General features: G+C 38.7%; 4 protein-coding genes across 6 annotated transcripts in view; 2 read left to right on the plus strand and 2 right to left on the minus strand.

Annotated features, from left to right (window-relative positions):
- sertad3 (SERTA domain containing 3) overlaps positions 1 to 2,043 on the minus strand; it is a 13,455-nt gene extending 11,412 nt beyond the window's left edge. Inside the window, exon 1 of one of the 3 annotated variants that reach the window (XM_085183885.1) lies at positions 1,821 to 2,043. The gene's annotated coding sequence lies outside the window, so the exon portion shown is untranslated. The other 2 variants (XM_085183884.1, XM_085183886.1) reach the window with 2 other exon arrangements.
- Positions 1 to 4,787, plus strand: part of kcnk6 (potassium channel, subfamily K, member 6) — a 27,429-nt gene extending 22,642 nt beyond the window's left edge. The window contains exon 4 of the transcript XR_014877823.1: positions 3,920 to 4,787. The gene's annotated coding sequence lies outside the window, so the exon portion shown is untranslated. The remainder of the gene's footprint in view (positions 1 to 3,919) is intronic.
- Positions 2,975 to 6,981, minus strand: blvrb (biliverdin reductase B). Its single transcript, XM_085183887.1, has 5 exons — positions 6,773 to 6,981; positions 5,361 to 5,522; positions 4,203 to 4,292; positions 3,983 to 4,114; positions 2,975 to 3,389 (listed from the first exon to the last, which is right to left on the minus strand). Exons 1-5 carry the CDS (start codon positions 6,855 to 6,857, stop codon positions 3,235 to 3,237), a joined length of 624 nt encoding a protein of 207 aa, XP_085040013.1. The 5' UTR covers positions 6,858 to 6,981; the 3' UTR covers positions 2,975 to 3,234.
- A 1,404-nt stretch (positions 6,982 to 8,385) lies between these two features.
- The window catches only part of sptbn4b (spectrin, beta, non-erythrocytic 4b), a 103,615-nt gene continuing 95,614 nt past the window's right edge, over positions 8,386 to 16,386 (plus strand). The window contains exon 1 of the mRNA XM_085183866.1: positions 8,386 to 8,799. The gene's annotated coding sequence lies outside the window, so the exon portion shown is untranslated. The remainder of the gene's footprint in view (positions 8,800 to 16,386) is intronic.

Here is a 16,386-nt window from a genome sequence, read left to right on the forward strand (position 1 = left end):
AGAAGCAAAAATTAAAGTTATCTGTATGCAGATAAACTCCTTAGTTTATAATATAGTTGTTATAAGATCATAAAATAAATCCTATAAATTTGACTGATTTTTCTGTACCCTTTGCTAAAGGATAACGGCACAGGGGCAAGCCTAAAGAAAGCACTTACTCCAGTAAATGTATTTAAGCTTTAACTACTAATTAATTACAAAGTTCAATCTCAATACAAAAAATTGCAAATAATTTATTTAATTACTACAGTTAAATTACTAGTCTAAAAATTCTGACTGGTTTCCTTTTTTAAACTTACTTTTTGTTTACCCCACAACTGATTTTACAAACTAGGTGATGCCTGTTAAGATGCAAAAAGTGGGGCAATTTTCGAAGAATCTCAGCCTTTCGCCTTTACATTTGACTACTGTAAAAATTCTAGGCCAGTGGAGAAAACTGTTGCATTAAACTAGACAATTCATTTTTATAATCCAAACAACTTATCTAGGGGTAAAATAGCTTTTCAAACCATGTCTCAGTCTTGTGTGGGAATCACCACACCACCAAATAGCATTTTTACTAAAAGACTGCAAATTAATGAGACGATCCGTAACACTACACCCCTGGATAAAGTTTGGAAACACATTAAAATAACAGTTAAAACGATCTCAAGGCCTGCACTTGTAGAGCTCAGACTAAAATGGTGAGCCTGTAAATGAGCATAACAATGTGGGTACTTTAAACGGAGAGTGGGGGTTGTAACGCTGGTTTCACCGTGTAGGAGGGAAACTGTCTCGCCCGAGGCCATCGGGTAAAAATACAAATTAATTCGACTTACAGTCGAAATAATCGACTGAACGGAGTTAAAACCGATCTTAATTAGCCCACCAAACAATAAGTTCGCGATCAAACACATGTGGAAAGTAAGAGTTGTTTTAAGCAAACCAACCTGTTGAATCACTTCCCGTCTCTCCGCCGTGAGTTCAGTCGTCAATGCTTTTGCTGCCTTCGCTTCGACCTTAACTGGCAAATTTACCCTTAAGTTTTACTCGGTTCATTCATAAATAAGTTAACGATTAAACATCGATTTAAAACTCTTGTTCTAATTTAAAAATCCCCAAACGCTCCTACGTCGTTAGCTTCACGTCTGCCTTCGCCTTCTCCCGCCCGTGATTTGAGTTTCATACCAAGAGGTTCAGAGTTGGGGGTTGGCTATAGGAAGGCATTGTGGGTAATGGAGTTTTTATACGTTACATTCCACCAGAGTAGTTTCCATGTACGAAACGCGTTAAATACACGCTAAACCAGTTGTACGGCTAATATATTCTGAAGTTTACATTTATTAAACTTGGAAATAGTGTAAATTAACCCCTGCTGCAATTACCAGCTTGTTTAGATTCTCATTATATAATATCCTTTGCACTAATTCCTAAATGATTACATCACCAAGTGAAGTTGGATTCCAGTCCTTATACTGGCTTTAGTACAGACTCTTTTATTAAAAGAAGAAGAAAACTGGAATAAAACTTGCTGAATAAACGTAAAATTCAGCGAGTCCTAATTCATCTGTGTTTTAAGTTAAATGCTAGACTTTTACGATTGAAATGATTCCAGTAGATTTGATTTTATATCCAATTCAGAATTTTAAAATGTATACACATAAATGTCTACACATTTCTGAGCATGGCACTGAAAAATCAAAACAAGAAATAATAAACGAAAAGGAAAATACGTATGGATCCCACATGTACCTGTCATACACAGCAAAGGTCATTTTAAGCCCAGTAACATTAATTAGTTTGAATCAGTCTTCTTCAAAGCAGATGAGAGAGTTATTTACCTGAAAGCGACCGTCAGTGAAGGCCCCACTCTACTGCCCCAGATCACGAGCGTTTATGTTTTTATAGTTTCGATTTTAATTGTAACACCCGACTTTCAGTCGCATGAAGAACCGGGCAGTCAACTTTAAAAGGACAGCTGTAGCTGCTCCTCTGCTTCTGCATTGAGAAGTATGACGTGCTCAAAATATAAAGTAAGTTCCGGTTGTGACTTTCAAAATAAAACCAAAGTCCTCCCCCCCTGTCAAGCCTAATCATAACTCTACACACTGAAAATATGCAGTTCTGTTATTTGTTCTCCCTAGTCTCGGGTAAAGCTTGGGGATTTTAAAAAAAATCTATGTATGTATTTGATTCTCTCCAAAATAAAGGGTCAGGGTGGGGGAATGGCTGGGGTCATCGTCAGAGATTACTTAAGACCTCATGGTGTTAAAAAAAAAATCAATGGATAGTATATATCAAGTTTCAAAGTGATCACTTACAGTTTTCAGTTAATAAGAAATTAAATTATATTAAAGTCCTGCTAGAAATGTATTCCCACTCCATCCTTGGAGTGGGAAGCCATCCTTGAATCCTTGCAGGCAGTTACTTTTTAAGTATTGTTTGTAATTTACAGGTTATAATCCAGGAGTATTAAAGTCCCTTCTTTTTATAATATAATGTGCCTGAATATAACCTTTGCATTATAAATGTCAATGAGTGGAACTGCTGTGCGCTGTAAAATGTGTGAAACTAGAAACGGTGTAAAAGGGCGTATTCATGCCTCACTTTTTTTTTTCTTTTTAACACCCAGTTTATTTTTGAAGTGAAAAGATTTCCTTATTTGTGCAGCCTCTTCACGGTGAACTTGGTACAGCTTGGTCAGAGAACTGTGCAAAACCTACATATGCTTGGTTGTCTTTTCTGCAGGACACACACAAGGGAGACTGCAACCATTTTGGCTTAAAATACACCCTACCACTTCACCCACTCGAACATGAGTTGAGGAGTGGAAAACAGATTTAGTTCTCTTTTAAATGTGAAAATGTGGTAAAGTTCAACACAACTTTTACTACAGTAAAGTCTTTTATTTTTAGGACAATGGTGAGAACTGTAAGATGCATCTCATGATGTAATGATTGAAATGCAGAAGAAAGAAGCAATTAAAGAGCTGAAGTAACACTACAGGTTTGGCACTTGTTTTTTTGAAAAAAAGATGACCATATATGCAGCTAATAATGAAAGAAAATATAAGAAAGGAACACCAAGCAAAAGATGCTAAATCATAATTACAAAAGGGAATAGAAAAGACCGAAGCAAGGAAAAAAAAAACCCACACACTAGCAGTTCAACACAAAACTCTTCCCTTCATTCATCGCTCAACATCAATAACAGGAAGTGATTTTAAACGGGGCATAAGCAGTGTGCACTACAGGACTATTTGTACTCTCCGCACACTCCAACAGTCTTGCCGTCCCACTCCGACGTGGAGAGACACTTGACGAAGAAATGTCCCAGATCGTGTTTAGAGATGGCTCTTCCCTTTAGCATGTTCTCTGTCACCACGTAATTCTCTGTCAGAGGAAGGTCACCTGGAGATGAGGGCAGAACAAAACATTTAATGAATACAAGAGAATGTATGAATGCTCTCCTGATTTGCAGCTGTGACGCTGCAATCATTTTAGACCACAACCCGCATACTGTTGTAACAGCCGGATGAACAAACTTGAAAATCGTCCCTTCATTGAGTGTAAATGAGTAAAAGTCCATTCTGAAGATATTTACTTTAACCATTGATTTAGAAAAGAGATTATGAGCAGTCTGAGATGTGTGTAGAAAATTAACTCCTTTCCTTAATCGTCTCACTTCGTTGTAGTAGGCAAGGCCACGATTAGAGACACCTTTTGTAAAACCCGTCTGCAAAATTTAGTACAAGATTTCACCACAAGAGGGCAGCATTTAACAAGAACGTTTTGGTATAATTGTGCTGCCAACCTAGTATTATATTTTTATGCACAGACAGATGAGTTATAAGTTTTAACATAAAGGTTAAAATTATATTGAACTATACAGGAAACTGTTTGTCTGGACTTTCTTTTTAGCTGGTTTCAATTTTTTCCAGATGGAATAAAGCTGAAAAATGGACCTTTGCAACAAAAACCCTTTGCTTCCTCTTACTACTGACCTCCAATATGAGGAGGCATGACAGCCACATAGTCCAGCCCTGATGTCTTCAGCACGGTGTACATCCTGTCGTGGTCCTCCGTCACAGGAACCAGACGTGGCGGCACTTTGGAGCGATCCCACAGAAGGAAGGCTTGGAAGAAAAGAGATGAGAAAAATGATTGGTTGTACAGACTTCGATGAGCTCTTCTACTTCCTTTTTTTAACGCAGCGAGGCATACCTGACATGCAGCCGATCACTTTGCGTATTCCACGCGAATTCATAGCTTCCACTATGTTCTTTGTGCCCTCAGACATCATGGTTGTTGGGCCTAATGAATACAAATTATATTTGAGATATTACACACATAAAACTGCAGAACAGCACTTGATTGTTGTTTTGCTTCATTCCTACAGAAGCTCCACTGGGTAAAAGTAAATCCAATGTTTCAGAGAGCACCATAAATATAAACTCAAATCTCTATTATGTGCTTTAGTGACTTAACTGATGATTTAAAATATCAATAACGTGAGTTAATTGATCTTATAAGTTAATATTAATTTAAAATTTAAAAGAAATGTCTTGTTTTTGGTGGGAAATTTGGCTCTGGTTTTTATTTTTAAGTCAATTAAATGTTGTTTATGTGATTGTTTGGCTTGTCTGTCTGTTAGCAGGATTACTCAAAGGTCGTAGATAGATTTGCATGAAAATTGTTCCCAGAGGTGGGCTTTGGTTCAAATTTGAAGTGATACAATATTTTGGCTTGATGCACATCTGCATCCATGGATATTTGAAAGACTTCTTTACCATTGTGAAATAGGAAATATTTCACAATGGTAAAGAAATGGTAAAGATCCCCCTGGATCCAAGGACTCAGTTCATGCATGTTGTGGAGGAAATGTTTAGCCCTGGAGGGAAGAGACTTCTCCAGTTTTTATAGAGTTAGTAGTTTCTATACAGTCCTTAATTTATTAAAATATTCAATAAGCTATGCATATGTTATTTAGTTTTATGCTATAATTCTCATTCATCTCTATACTGTGTCTTTTAGATTATGTCAAACCGACCCAATGTCACGTTTTACATGTAATAAGAATGCTTTGGTGACCTCTAGTGAGTGTTTTACATTATTACATCACTGAAATATATAGTCTTTCTCCTAAAAGGTGAACGTGTAAGTAAGGAAACTGAATTTTAAGATTCAGTGACAGCATGCAATTACAATTACTATGAATACATGAAACCACATAAACTTAAATCCATGCAGTTCTATTGGTATTAGTTTAAGCATTGAAATAAGTCTTCTTGAGTTCAGGTAGGCTGGCGATATGATTGCAAGAGTGCATTTTGATTTAATGTCTTATTATATTTGCTTGTATGTGCGATTCTTCAGCCTTACTGAGGTCATTCCTGGTGCCTAAGATGATAATAACAGCATCCTGGCCCTCCAATGTCTTCTTTACATCCTCTTTCTTGAGCACATCTCCCACCACCACTCTGGATGCCTTGTGGTCATCAGGCAACTTGGCGGGGTCACGCACCAGCACCGTCACATTGTATCCTAAAAAAAAGAGAGAGAGAAAAAACATGGAAATTAAACTAAACTTCAACCATAAACACCTAATTATGAAACACTTTCACTTATAGCATACTGTGCTTTTTGTTTTGTATTGAAGTCATTGGTTTCTGTGCGTGTTGCAGGATGTTACAGTCATGGAAATGTGTTAATTTTATCTAGTGGCTGCAATAAAGGAGCAGGGACTTGTCTTGGTGACACAATGACAACAGATCATCTCACCTGGGTGCCAACCAGCACACTCAAGATGTCGCTTTCTCCTGTTTGGTTATTGTGCAGAAACTGCTAGGAACAAACTGCTTCAGAAGCTTTTATTGCTTGTATTGTTTTTTTAATGTGTTCCTATGTAATTTTGTAGTTTTTAGCAGTATTCTAGTCTTCCCTGTACTTTTAATTTAATTTGTTTAATTAGTGCTATACAAATGCAGGTTGACTGGTGACTCTGTGACAGCTTCAGGAGTTATCCCACCCTTTACTGTGGGGGCAAGATAGCAAACAGCTTTTTACTATCAGCTTTCTGTGTCACAAACTGCTGTGACTCAGCAAAACGCTGCCTGTGCCGTTAAACATGAGTCGACTTTTTTTTGCCATGGGTGAGCAAAAGGAAAGGAAATGTTGCTAAATCGAATGAATCATATGACACAGTGTGTTTGTGTAAGGGATTTTGTGAGAGGAGCAGTGGGTTATTGCAGCTATACTTCTAATGGGGGTTACAGAAAGTTACAGCAGAGAGTGACATTCATCAGGGATTACAGTTTACAAATCAGGCCTTGAAATGTGTTCATTCAGTCCATTCAACCCTTTAAAAAATTAACAAAACTTGACCAAATACATGTGATATAAAAAAAAATAATTATGTCATAAATATTCATGTGAAACTTCTGATTTTAACAGGCTGAGGAACATTTCTACCCGCTTTTTGTGAAACTGTTACAGTTGTGGTTATTACGCAAGGGAATCCCGTGACCTCATGTTTATCACCCTATTGTAACCTCCACAGGTGGACGTGTAACTACCCTGTTACAGGTGCACGAGGACGCTCAGAAAACAGTCTGAAGCATCAAAGTTTGTTTTGCCTGTGCGGAAAACTCCAACTTTAACTCCAACAGTAACAATGCATGAAAAACCTACTGAAACCCACCTGAGAGACCCCAGTGTGACTCCCGCACAGTTACACAAATACACGATCTCTTCTATTTCGTCTGTAACTTATTTTCATTACTCTTATTCCTCACCTGCAGCTACTGCTATCGGCAGGGTCGCCAGCCCGGTCATTCCCGTGGCTCCAAATATCGCGACGTTTTTAATGGAGTCCGACATCGTTCTTAATAAGCGGGATCCAACAGACTGCAACACCTGGTCAGCTGAAGAGTGTCCGGAGTAGAAGATACATTCACTTAAAAATACATCTGGGCTTTAACGAAACGCCTCTTTGGCCTGACAGGAAGGCACTTCCGCATCTTAGACTCCGCCCATATGGAGAGTTAAAGGAGCCGTTCAGCTCCTGTGCGTCACTCCAGGGCAGGAATAGCAACCACTACCATGAAAGAGACATTTTTAAAATCTTTTTAGATAAAGATAGAGATTTACAAAATATATTTGATCTTAAAATGAAGGTGAGACAGTTCATTACGTATAAATTAGCCAATCAGAATCACTAATAGGTGTAAGTATAATTCACATTTTTCCCACCTGTGACTACTGTGAGCTATAGTTGATATACCTAGTTTGATTTATTCCTAATAGTTTTAGAAACTATGAAAGCTAAAGCTGGTGGTGGCAGAGTTAAAAAGTTTAAGATTTCTGTTGGAAGTTACCAGAATGAATACAATCAGAAATGTATCAGCATGACTGTTCAGATTGGAAACAAAGTTAGGACATGAGCAGAGGAGGAATAGTGGATATACTGGACATAGGATAGGACAGGTAGGAGGAAAAGAGGAAGACCTCAGAGAATGTGTATGGATGTAGCAAAGAAGGACATACAAAGAGTTTGAGTGTCAGGATGCAAGACACTAAATGAGATGGAGTCAGATGATCTGCTATGCTTTTCAAATCAATTACATTTTATTTATATTGCACCAAATCGCAGTCAGTGCATCATGGGAATCACCCAGCATCCTAGACCCATTGCAGCATAACTAAGGGAGGATTCAAGTTCACCTGATCCAGCCCTAACTAACTTTATATAAAAGGAAAGTTTGAAGCCTAATCTTGAAAGAAGAGACAGTGTCTGTCTCCTGAATCCAAACTGGGAGCTGGTTCCATAGACGACAGACCTGAAAGCTGAAGGCTCCTTCTCCCATTCTACTTTTAAAATTCCCAGGAACCACAAGTAAGCCCTAATACAGTACTATGGGCTCTTTAAAACAAGATGGAGCCTGATTATGTGGTGACACTTAAACAGAGCAAATGAAAAAAGGAAGAGGAACATTTTGCAGGTGTACTGCAACTCTTTTAATTTTTTTATATGTAGCCTTCGTCACGCTTAAAAGACATGAAATAACGTCCTTATTTCATGTGACAATGTCTTAAATGTTATTTGAAAAAAGAGAATAAAAGTTAAAAGGGAGTTTTAAAAAGGAAACATCAACAGCTAACTTGGACTTTCTTCCTAAATGTGTATTAATTAAAATATTTACCAGTGTTTTCAGATAAGAATAAGAATATTGATCTCAAAGAGAAATTCGCATAGATGTATTATGTGCTGGTATTTCTAACTTTTGTGATATTTATTTTTTTTGTTCTCCTTTAGCCTTTGAATCAATTTGCTGAAACACGGCCTCTTGTGGTTATCTGTTAAAATTCGTCACCGTCAGCGTCTCTCTCTCTCTCTCTCTCTCTCTCTGCCATTGATGCTGATATTTCTCCTCAGCATCACCAGCGGAGAGGAGGAGGAGGAGGAGGAAGGAGAGGTTGTGTCAGGTAGAAACTGGGACCTCTATGGATATCACCATCACCCTCCACCGGCACTGAACCTCAGCATCTCCCGGCCGGCGGTCAGCGCTGCAGGCACGCAGCGCTCTTAACGTGCGCTAAGGCGCAGTTTTTGCACAGTGCACACCCCCCGCGGTGCTTCAGTAATTACCCAAACCAGCCGCTTCCTCGTGTAATAGGGACTAATCGAGGGAAAACCCTGCTGGAATAAAAGCGGAGCGTCAGTCTCCTCCATTGATAAACCGCGCTCCTCATCGATTCGAGCCAGCGACGTCTTGGTGGAGGAGGACGAAACCAAACCAAAAAACTGACACTGAGGCTAAAGGTAAGGCCGATAAAAACGCAAAAAGATGCTTCCTTTTCACTTGGTTGTCGTCTCATTCCCCGTGTGAGAGCAAGGAGTCGAGATGCATGGGATTTTTTTCCTGCTTTTTTGCCGGGATGCCGGCCTGCATTTGGGTGCAGGGTACCGCAGTGATCCGGCAAAGGGACGGACCGTTTCGTGTCTTATTTCCACTTACATGTGTACGTGATGCACGCCTGGAAAGGTGCTTATGATGCCTGCTGGATCTGATTGTCTAATTTAAAAGGAGAAATGAGCTGAGAAACAGAAAGCGGCCTAGTTTTTTTTTTTGTGGGCTATGGTACGCGGTTGCATGTTTTAGCTTCTGTGTAACCTTTACTTTAAATTAGAGATCATTTATTTGGTTTCTAGCCACAGACTGCACACTGTACCCGTATGCACACTGCAGCAGAACTTCACAAGAATAAATATCGACAGCAATGCTCTATGCAGTATTTTAGTAGGAAGTTAAAATGTGCCTGTGGTCTCCTTATGTGACTTTACATTACTCTCGCTTTTCTGCACCTTTCTTCCCAAATCCTGGAGGGATTTTGCTGTCTTGGAAGGGGTGGTTGTAGATTGACTCAATTCATGCTTTAGTTTGACAAGGCCTGAAGCAGCATGCACTGCTTCAGCAACACAAGTAGGAGATGCAGTGCAGCCTGTCTAATGTCTGTTTGATCACTGCTGCAATAAAAAGTGACTACAACCCCTGTTGTGCACGGAGACATGTCACGGGCCATTGTTTGTCCTTTCTGTCTTGATCTGAAGTTTGCATGCAGGTGGGAGTTAGTTGGTTATCTCTACTTTGTGACTGTACTGGAACAACATGAATAAAAGAAGAGGGAAGAAGTGAACAGAGGTATGCGGTTATCTGAATTCATTTAATCATTAATACCAAACCGCTAACGGTACTTACTGTAAGTTTTGTGACTTTTTTGGACCCATTTGAGCCCCTTACTCCAGTGTCTCTCAGTGGGTTTATGTTGCGCACAGTACTGTGAACCTTTTCATACCACATGTGGTGCTCAGCAGGTTTCTATAACCTGAATCCATTGCATTTTGTGGTATTTCAGTTTGTCTTGTGTCACTCATGTAATAAAAAAGTTTAACAGTTTGAACCCAGCTCCCATTTCAAAGTGAACAAAACATGTGGTGGTAAGCAAGATTAATTCATGTATTTTATATATTTAAAAACACTTTACCTTTAAAATGGCACAGGTTGTTCAGGGTTCTTCAGGGACTTGTTGGGGGATTGTTCCAATCATCCAAGAGGACTTATCATGGTTCCTGTGTCTATTCCCGTAACCCTAGACCTCAGATTTCAGGGCTGTGATCAGCGACTGGGAGCACAACTCGTGCTTGGCTGCATGTTTTGGGGACTTTGTTTGCTGCAGAGCAAGCTTGCTTCTACGTTTGTATTGCACGATGGAATCATATTTGAACACCATGCTTAAAATCTTTGCACAGCAGTGTGTATATTGTATACATTTATGGTGTTTCTCAGCTCGATAGAATTACTCTTCCTGTTGTCCCTGTCTTCTCTGGATGCTCAACAGCATCTTTAGGACACTGAAGCTCTCTGTTGTTTATCAGACCACAAGGTCACTGTTTTAAGAGGTGTGTTCTTGTCGACTCAGATTTTGGGTGTGGTTGCTGCCCTTGCTTACAGATGCGGGTTCACTGTGCTGAGGTGAAGTGACTCAAAGTGACTCAGTGCAGTGTGTAAAGTGCGTACTGTCTGACGTCACAGTGAAGGATCTTGTGTGTGTGTGTGTGTGTGTGTGTGTGTGAGTGAGTGTGAAGGAGAGAAGGAGAGACAGCATCACTCCCTCAAAGAATGATCCAGATTCCATATATTTTGTCAGGTAATATCAGTGTGGATAAAGTTTGGGATTAAACCTGGAGTCATGTTTGGGTCAGAATGACAGTCAAACTTAAAGTTATTTTGGATTAAATGTTCAATGTTCGGTTCACTGTTAAATGTTAATGTAAGAGCTGTAGAACATTATTGCTACACATTTGAGTTTGTACACAGATCAATAACAGAAACCTGACTGCAGCAAAAGAATGAACATTGTATAGAAAATATGAAATTACAGGGGGAAATAAAGCTGAGTGTCAGGATTCTATCATTTGCAACCGTGCATTCACTGGCGGTTTTCCAGCAGAAAAATGTCCAAATGTAGCTGTAGCTATAAACTTTAAATTAACATTTACAAGCTATTGCACTGACTCTATAACTGCTATGTATCTGTTATAGTCACGAGGCAGCAAACATTTTTCCTATTTGAAACAACACATGAATGCTCTGAAAGCTCACCTGTCCCAGTTTTCCACCAGCACTTTAACACTCAGAGAGCATAAAAGATGGACGTAGCTTCCGGGTCTGAAAAGCGAAGCCAAATGTGAAAGTTCCTGCGTTCCTCTTGATTCCTGTGGCTGCAAAAAAACTTCCAGGTTTACAGAAAAAGGAAAGCGAAAAAAAACTTACCTTAAACGTGACCTCTGTAAACATTTTTGCCATAGGGTTATGGGCTCAGTCGCTCATTTCAGGTTATAATAAGTAAAAGACGAGGTCCATTTTGGCTATTCTAGGTTTCAGAAAGGAGCATCATGATTCACCCTTCGCACGTAGAAACACCAACAAATCCTCAAGTCGTAGCTTTCGACTTCACTAATGACTGGGTGGCATCATCTTTTAAATACAGTCTTTGCATAAAACAAGTAAACTGAGTTAGATCAATAGTAAAAACACGAACATACAAACAGAAATATAAGACAATGACTCAACAATTCTACCAACGTGGAGATAAGGGACAAGAAATTCTTAATCTTTAAAGCACAGGTGAGTGCTATTATTTAATTTCAGGGTTATTGTAATAGTATTAAAAGACAGTAGTGTTTACAATAGGCATTTAAATCTAATCTGATCTTAAACGAGCCATCATTGTTGCTCCTGTACAGACAGCTGAATTAGTGCGATTTAGCTACTCCAATTGGTAGAATTGAGTTCACATGTTCATGTTCAACATCTTGCTTCCTGTTGATTTGATGGCTGTGATCAGACAGAAAATTGATTTTATTGGCAGTGGTTGATGGGATGTTCTTTCATACTGATAAAATAATGCTTGTAAAACTGTAAAAACAGAACATATGCACTGATATGACAGTTGTGTCTTGTAATATCTTTAACTTTGGCGTTTTTTGACAAAGTTATGTTTTACTGGAGAATAATGTGGTGTCTTGAACTTTTCTTAAACCCTCCAAAGTCTGACACTTAATCACTTAATTAGTCTTTAGACGTTTTAGTAAAGGAGCGTTCTCCTCACAATTGTCAATAGGCAGATGGGATATCAGGGAGCTAGCTGATAATGTCCCCAAATGATGTGTATGTGACGATATTGATGAAGACTAAAGAAAAGAGGGGAGGGGGTGCACTGAGGGTCTGGTCCAGATTAAGCCTTAGAGACACAGAGCTGCTGCCGCTGACTGATTAACACTGGCAGCTGTCTCTCTTTCTTACTCGACTCATCTTTCTGGTGATATGCCCCTATATCTGTCTCAGATCAGTTTCTTTATTTTCCCGAAGTCTTTCTATTTCACTTCTTTTTCCATATTTTCCTTCCTTTATCTCTCTAACATCTATATTCCACAATATCACACTTTATTTTCATCTTTCTAGTTTATTGTCTTCTCACCTCGTCTGGTTATATATTTGTCTCTCCCTCATTCTCTCTATCTCTAAATTTAACTTCTATATCAAAAGAGATGGACAGTCCTGCATCCGTGAGGTACTTTAAGCTATTCTTGGATCACTGGTGGAGTAATATGAAGAGAAGAAATTGCTGACTGGAGAATTCATCATTGCACGGGAGCCGTATTGATCCATACGCAAGCTCTGAGGTAGAAATGTGGCGTGAATATGAATTAGTGGGAAGTTTATGAAGTTTCTGTCGACAGGCTCTGTGGAAAATGTACCCATGTAAATGAATATTGCAGTTTTAATTTGTTCCACTATATATGTGTGTAGCAAGTGCCTGATATAACTTAATCTCCCCCCCCCCCCCTTCCAAAACTGTTAAAATCACAATGAGCCACATATTTGCAGTAGATGAACAAGAACACTATAAACATTTCTTTTTTTTTTTATCAACATCAGAATGGAGGAGAACATCATGAGCTATCATCCTATTTTATATGATCAGAGGAGTCACAGGCAGCTAGCTGGGTTAAACTGGCTTTGTTAAACTGCATTGTGGGTACATATTATATGATTGGTGCCCCTGTTACACATGCATTGGGAAAGATGGGAGAAAGATAGTAAAAAAAAGTATAATGGTATAAAAGAGAACAGTGGTGGGCAGTAGGTGCTAGAGCCATCCCTTATTTATTTATGTCTTCCAAGGAAAATGGGAAATAAGTTGTCAGCTTTCTTGTCAGTTCTTTATGTTGTCTTTAGAAATAGTTCTCCTGGCTTCTGGAAGGACTTTTGTTCTGTTTTCTGTCAAGCTGATCTCACACTGCTTCAGTAATGTTAAAGATCAGTGCCTCCACCGAGTTTTACAGATGGCTGTAAAATTACACTCAAGACTCAACTAAGTGGTAAAGTTTAAAAAGTACAATGACATTTAAACTCTTGTCCTGGTTTTGGAATACGTGACTGAAACTGGAAGTAGACTTAATTAAACTTATATATAATTTACAGACTAGTAATGATGGGATAAACATTCGACCCAGAGAAGCTCTTGGGATCCATCAGCTCTTCTTTCAGCTCCACAGTCACACAGTGTATATTAGCACTCGTTCACGTTACCGTCATTCTGTGGTCACTGCATGTTGTACATTACCATTGATGATGGAACTGCTTCAATGCAGCATTTCAGGGTTAAGTGTTTGTTTCAAGGACACCGGGGCGGTTAGCATTTAGACTATGGTCATTCTTTAGTTAGTTTAGAGGCATCAGTGTCAGATACTAATTGCCAAAACACAAGTTGTGGAAGCCAGACAAAGAGGATGAGAGGTTAGGACGCAGGGAGCGTTGGGAATAGAGAGAGGACAGCTGCAAAAGTGTGAAGGATAATAAAAGGAGAGAGCAGGGAGGCGGGGCAAAAAATAGAAATCTTGTTTCTAATATGGTCAATGAGTGCAGGGGCGTGGGGGTGTTTACATTACGCCGCTGGTGAAACTGTGATTTATTGTGGTGGCTCACTTCAACAGCATAGCTAGTGAGAGAAGGCCATAATAACACTGAGTGGTTTAGAGGAGAAGATGTAACGACTGACATTTCTGCACTCTCACACATGTATGGATGTAGACATGCAGTAGTAATTACACTATTAGAAGATCCCTGAATAACAAAGCAACAGGAAACCTATGAATGATAACTCTGACCAATAATACTTTGTTTAAAGTAAACTTCAAACAACTTGTTTTTTATGTGTATATAGAAATTGTGGTGAAAAGAAAGTAAGTCCTATTTTGAATCCTATTTAAATTCCAAGGTTTTACATATCCGGCCTGCAACAGTGACAAACTAAGTCATGGTCGACTTTGTGAGATTATTTTTATTTGTATCTTGATATGTAAAACCCTAGAACATAAAAGAGTTGTGCTGTCTCTTTACCATGGCCGTATATTGTTACAATAATGGAAGTTTATAATAAACTTCAAGTAGTTTCTGTAAGCTAAAAACTTAGGTTCCGACATTTGTAAAAATAAAAAAATAGAAATCTTGTTTCTAATATGGTCAATGAGTGCAGATATTCCAAATATGGTCATCTCAGGCAAACGAGTCTGGCTGTGGCACAGAAGCCCCTCCCACCTGCTTTTTAAGCCAGTCAGAAGAAAGTCATCTTAAAGGGAGGAGAGCTAAAACTGCATGTTTCAGACAGCGGTGGATGCATCGAGGCTTAGCGCAAGAAAACTGTGAACCACGCAGTGCTACTTTAAAAGCAAAAAAAAGAGAAAAAATAAATAAAATAGAGCTGGAAGTGAGCAGAATAAATCCATTTAGAGGGTTTTTTTTTGTCAAAAAGAATGCAGTTCTGTGTAGATATTCGGCTTATGTTTTTGTTTTAATGGGATAATATGCCTGTGCATTTAGTCAGATTTTAAGCTTCAGTTACAATTTTGGCTTCCAGTGATTATCAAAACAAAATCTCTGAGATTATATGATTATTGTGCTTGGTTCTAACTTTGCTTTTGGTACTCTCTAAATTTACCGACTACCAGGCTGTGGAGGGTTTAATTCAAAATCTTTCTTATTTATTTTTGCATGAAAGTTCAAGAAAATTTACTCCCAAGAAATGAATTCTACGAGCAGTTGTATTAAAAGATCATAATCTCAATATTGACCAAATTAATTGTGGTTTTCATTTCTGCTCTACTCAAACAGCCCTAATGGATAGCTGTGGATTCTAGGCTATTGATTAAGCAAAAGAAATCAACTGAAATGTGACAGGCATGACTTAAAAGAACCGATTAAGGGTTAATGTTCAAAAGCTTGTTTAAATGTACAGGAAAAACTGAGACACAATCTCTCATACCCATGTCAATAAGACTGACAGATACGAGTCTGGATGATAAAACCTCAAAGTAAAGAGAACAGCTGAAAGAGTCACGACTGAGCTGAAAGGCAGCCACGCAAACACACTCAAACCACCTGGGGAGAAACAGAGATGGCCACCCTGGATGTAGAACATTTCCTTTTAGATGCTGTCCTATAAACCACAGTGATATAGGGTTCAGGTCCACCTGGAGAAAAACAGAAAAGCTTCATATGATCTAGATTCTCTCCTAAAAGTGAGAGATGAGACGATATCACTGGGCAAAGTTCCCATTTTTGCTGTCCTGTCTTTATCAGCGCTAATTTCATTTGTTTCAGTATTATCATCACAGGTTGCCAAGTTCAAGGTGACTTACTGAGATAATTTAGTTTACTGTGAAACAGGCAGATCTTGACATTGGAATGAAATAATATCATATTTTAATATAAAAATAGTTACAAAATAAAATAGGACATGTCACTCTGTAACAAATTATTTAAGCAGTAAAAACTTACCAAACATGAGTGTTTTATTTTGTATAACTTCTTTCATATTATCAGGTTCCATACGTAAATATGACAGTGTTTGGTTTTGTTTGTGCGGTTTTCCACTGCATCTACTGGGCTTTAACAATATATGGAAGATGTCAAAGAGAACACACGGCCACAGATGCAATTCATGCTCTTTCTTCCAACACCATGGAGAGTTCAGAGAGGACGCTGCTGTTTAAAGGTTTGATCTTTCGGTGTTGGCACAGCTGCCTCCTACGAAGTCTGTAACCCCGAGAGTTCAACATAAACATCAGAGCAAGATCCCCATTCTGAATCTGTGTTTTTGATTTTATTTATCAAATCTTTCTGGTCCAAGTTTGTTGTTTTTAACAGTTTTTTTTTTTTTTTAAACTACTGAAATTATATTTGCTGAATTACCAGTGCGGTCAGATTAATAGATGTCTGCATGTGCGCTGAATGCAGTGTGAAACACTATGGTGGACTCGCATCTGTTGTCGCCTTCACAGAAT

The sequence above is a fragment of the Neolamprologus multifasciatus genome, chromosome 14 (assembly GCF_963576455.1).
Source record: "Neolamprologus multifasciatus chromosome 14, fNeoMul1.2, whole genome shotgun sequence".
NCBI lineage: Eukaryota > Metazoa > Chordata > Actinopteri > Cichliformes > Cichlidae > Neolamprologus > Neolamprologus multifasciatus.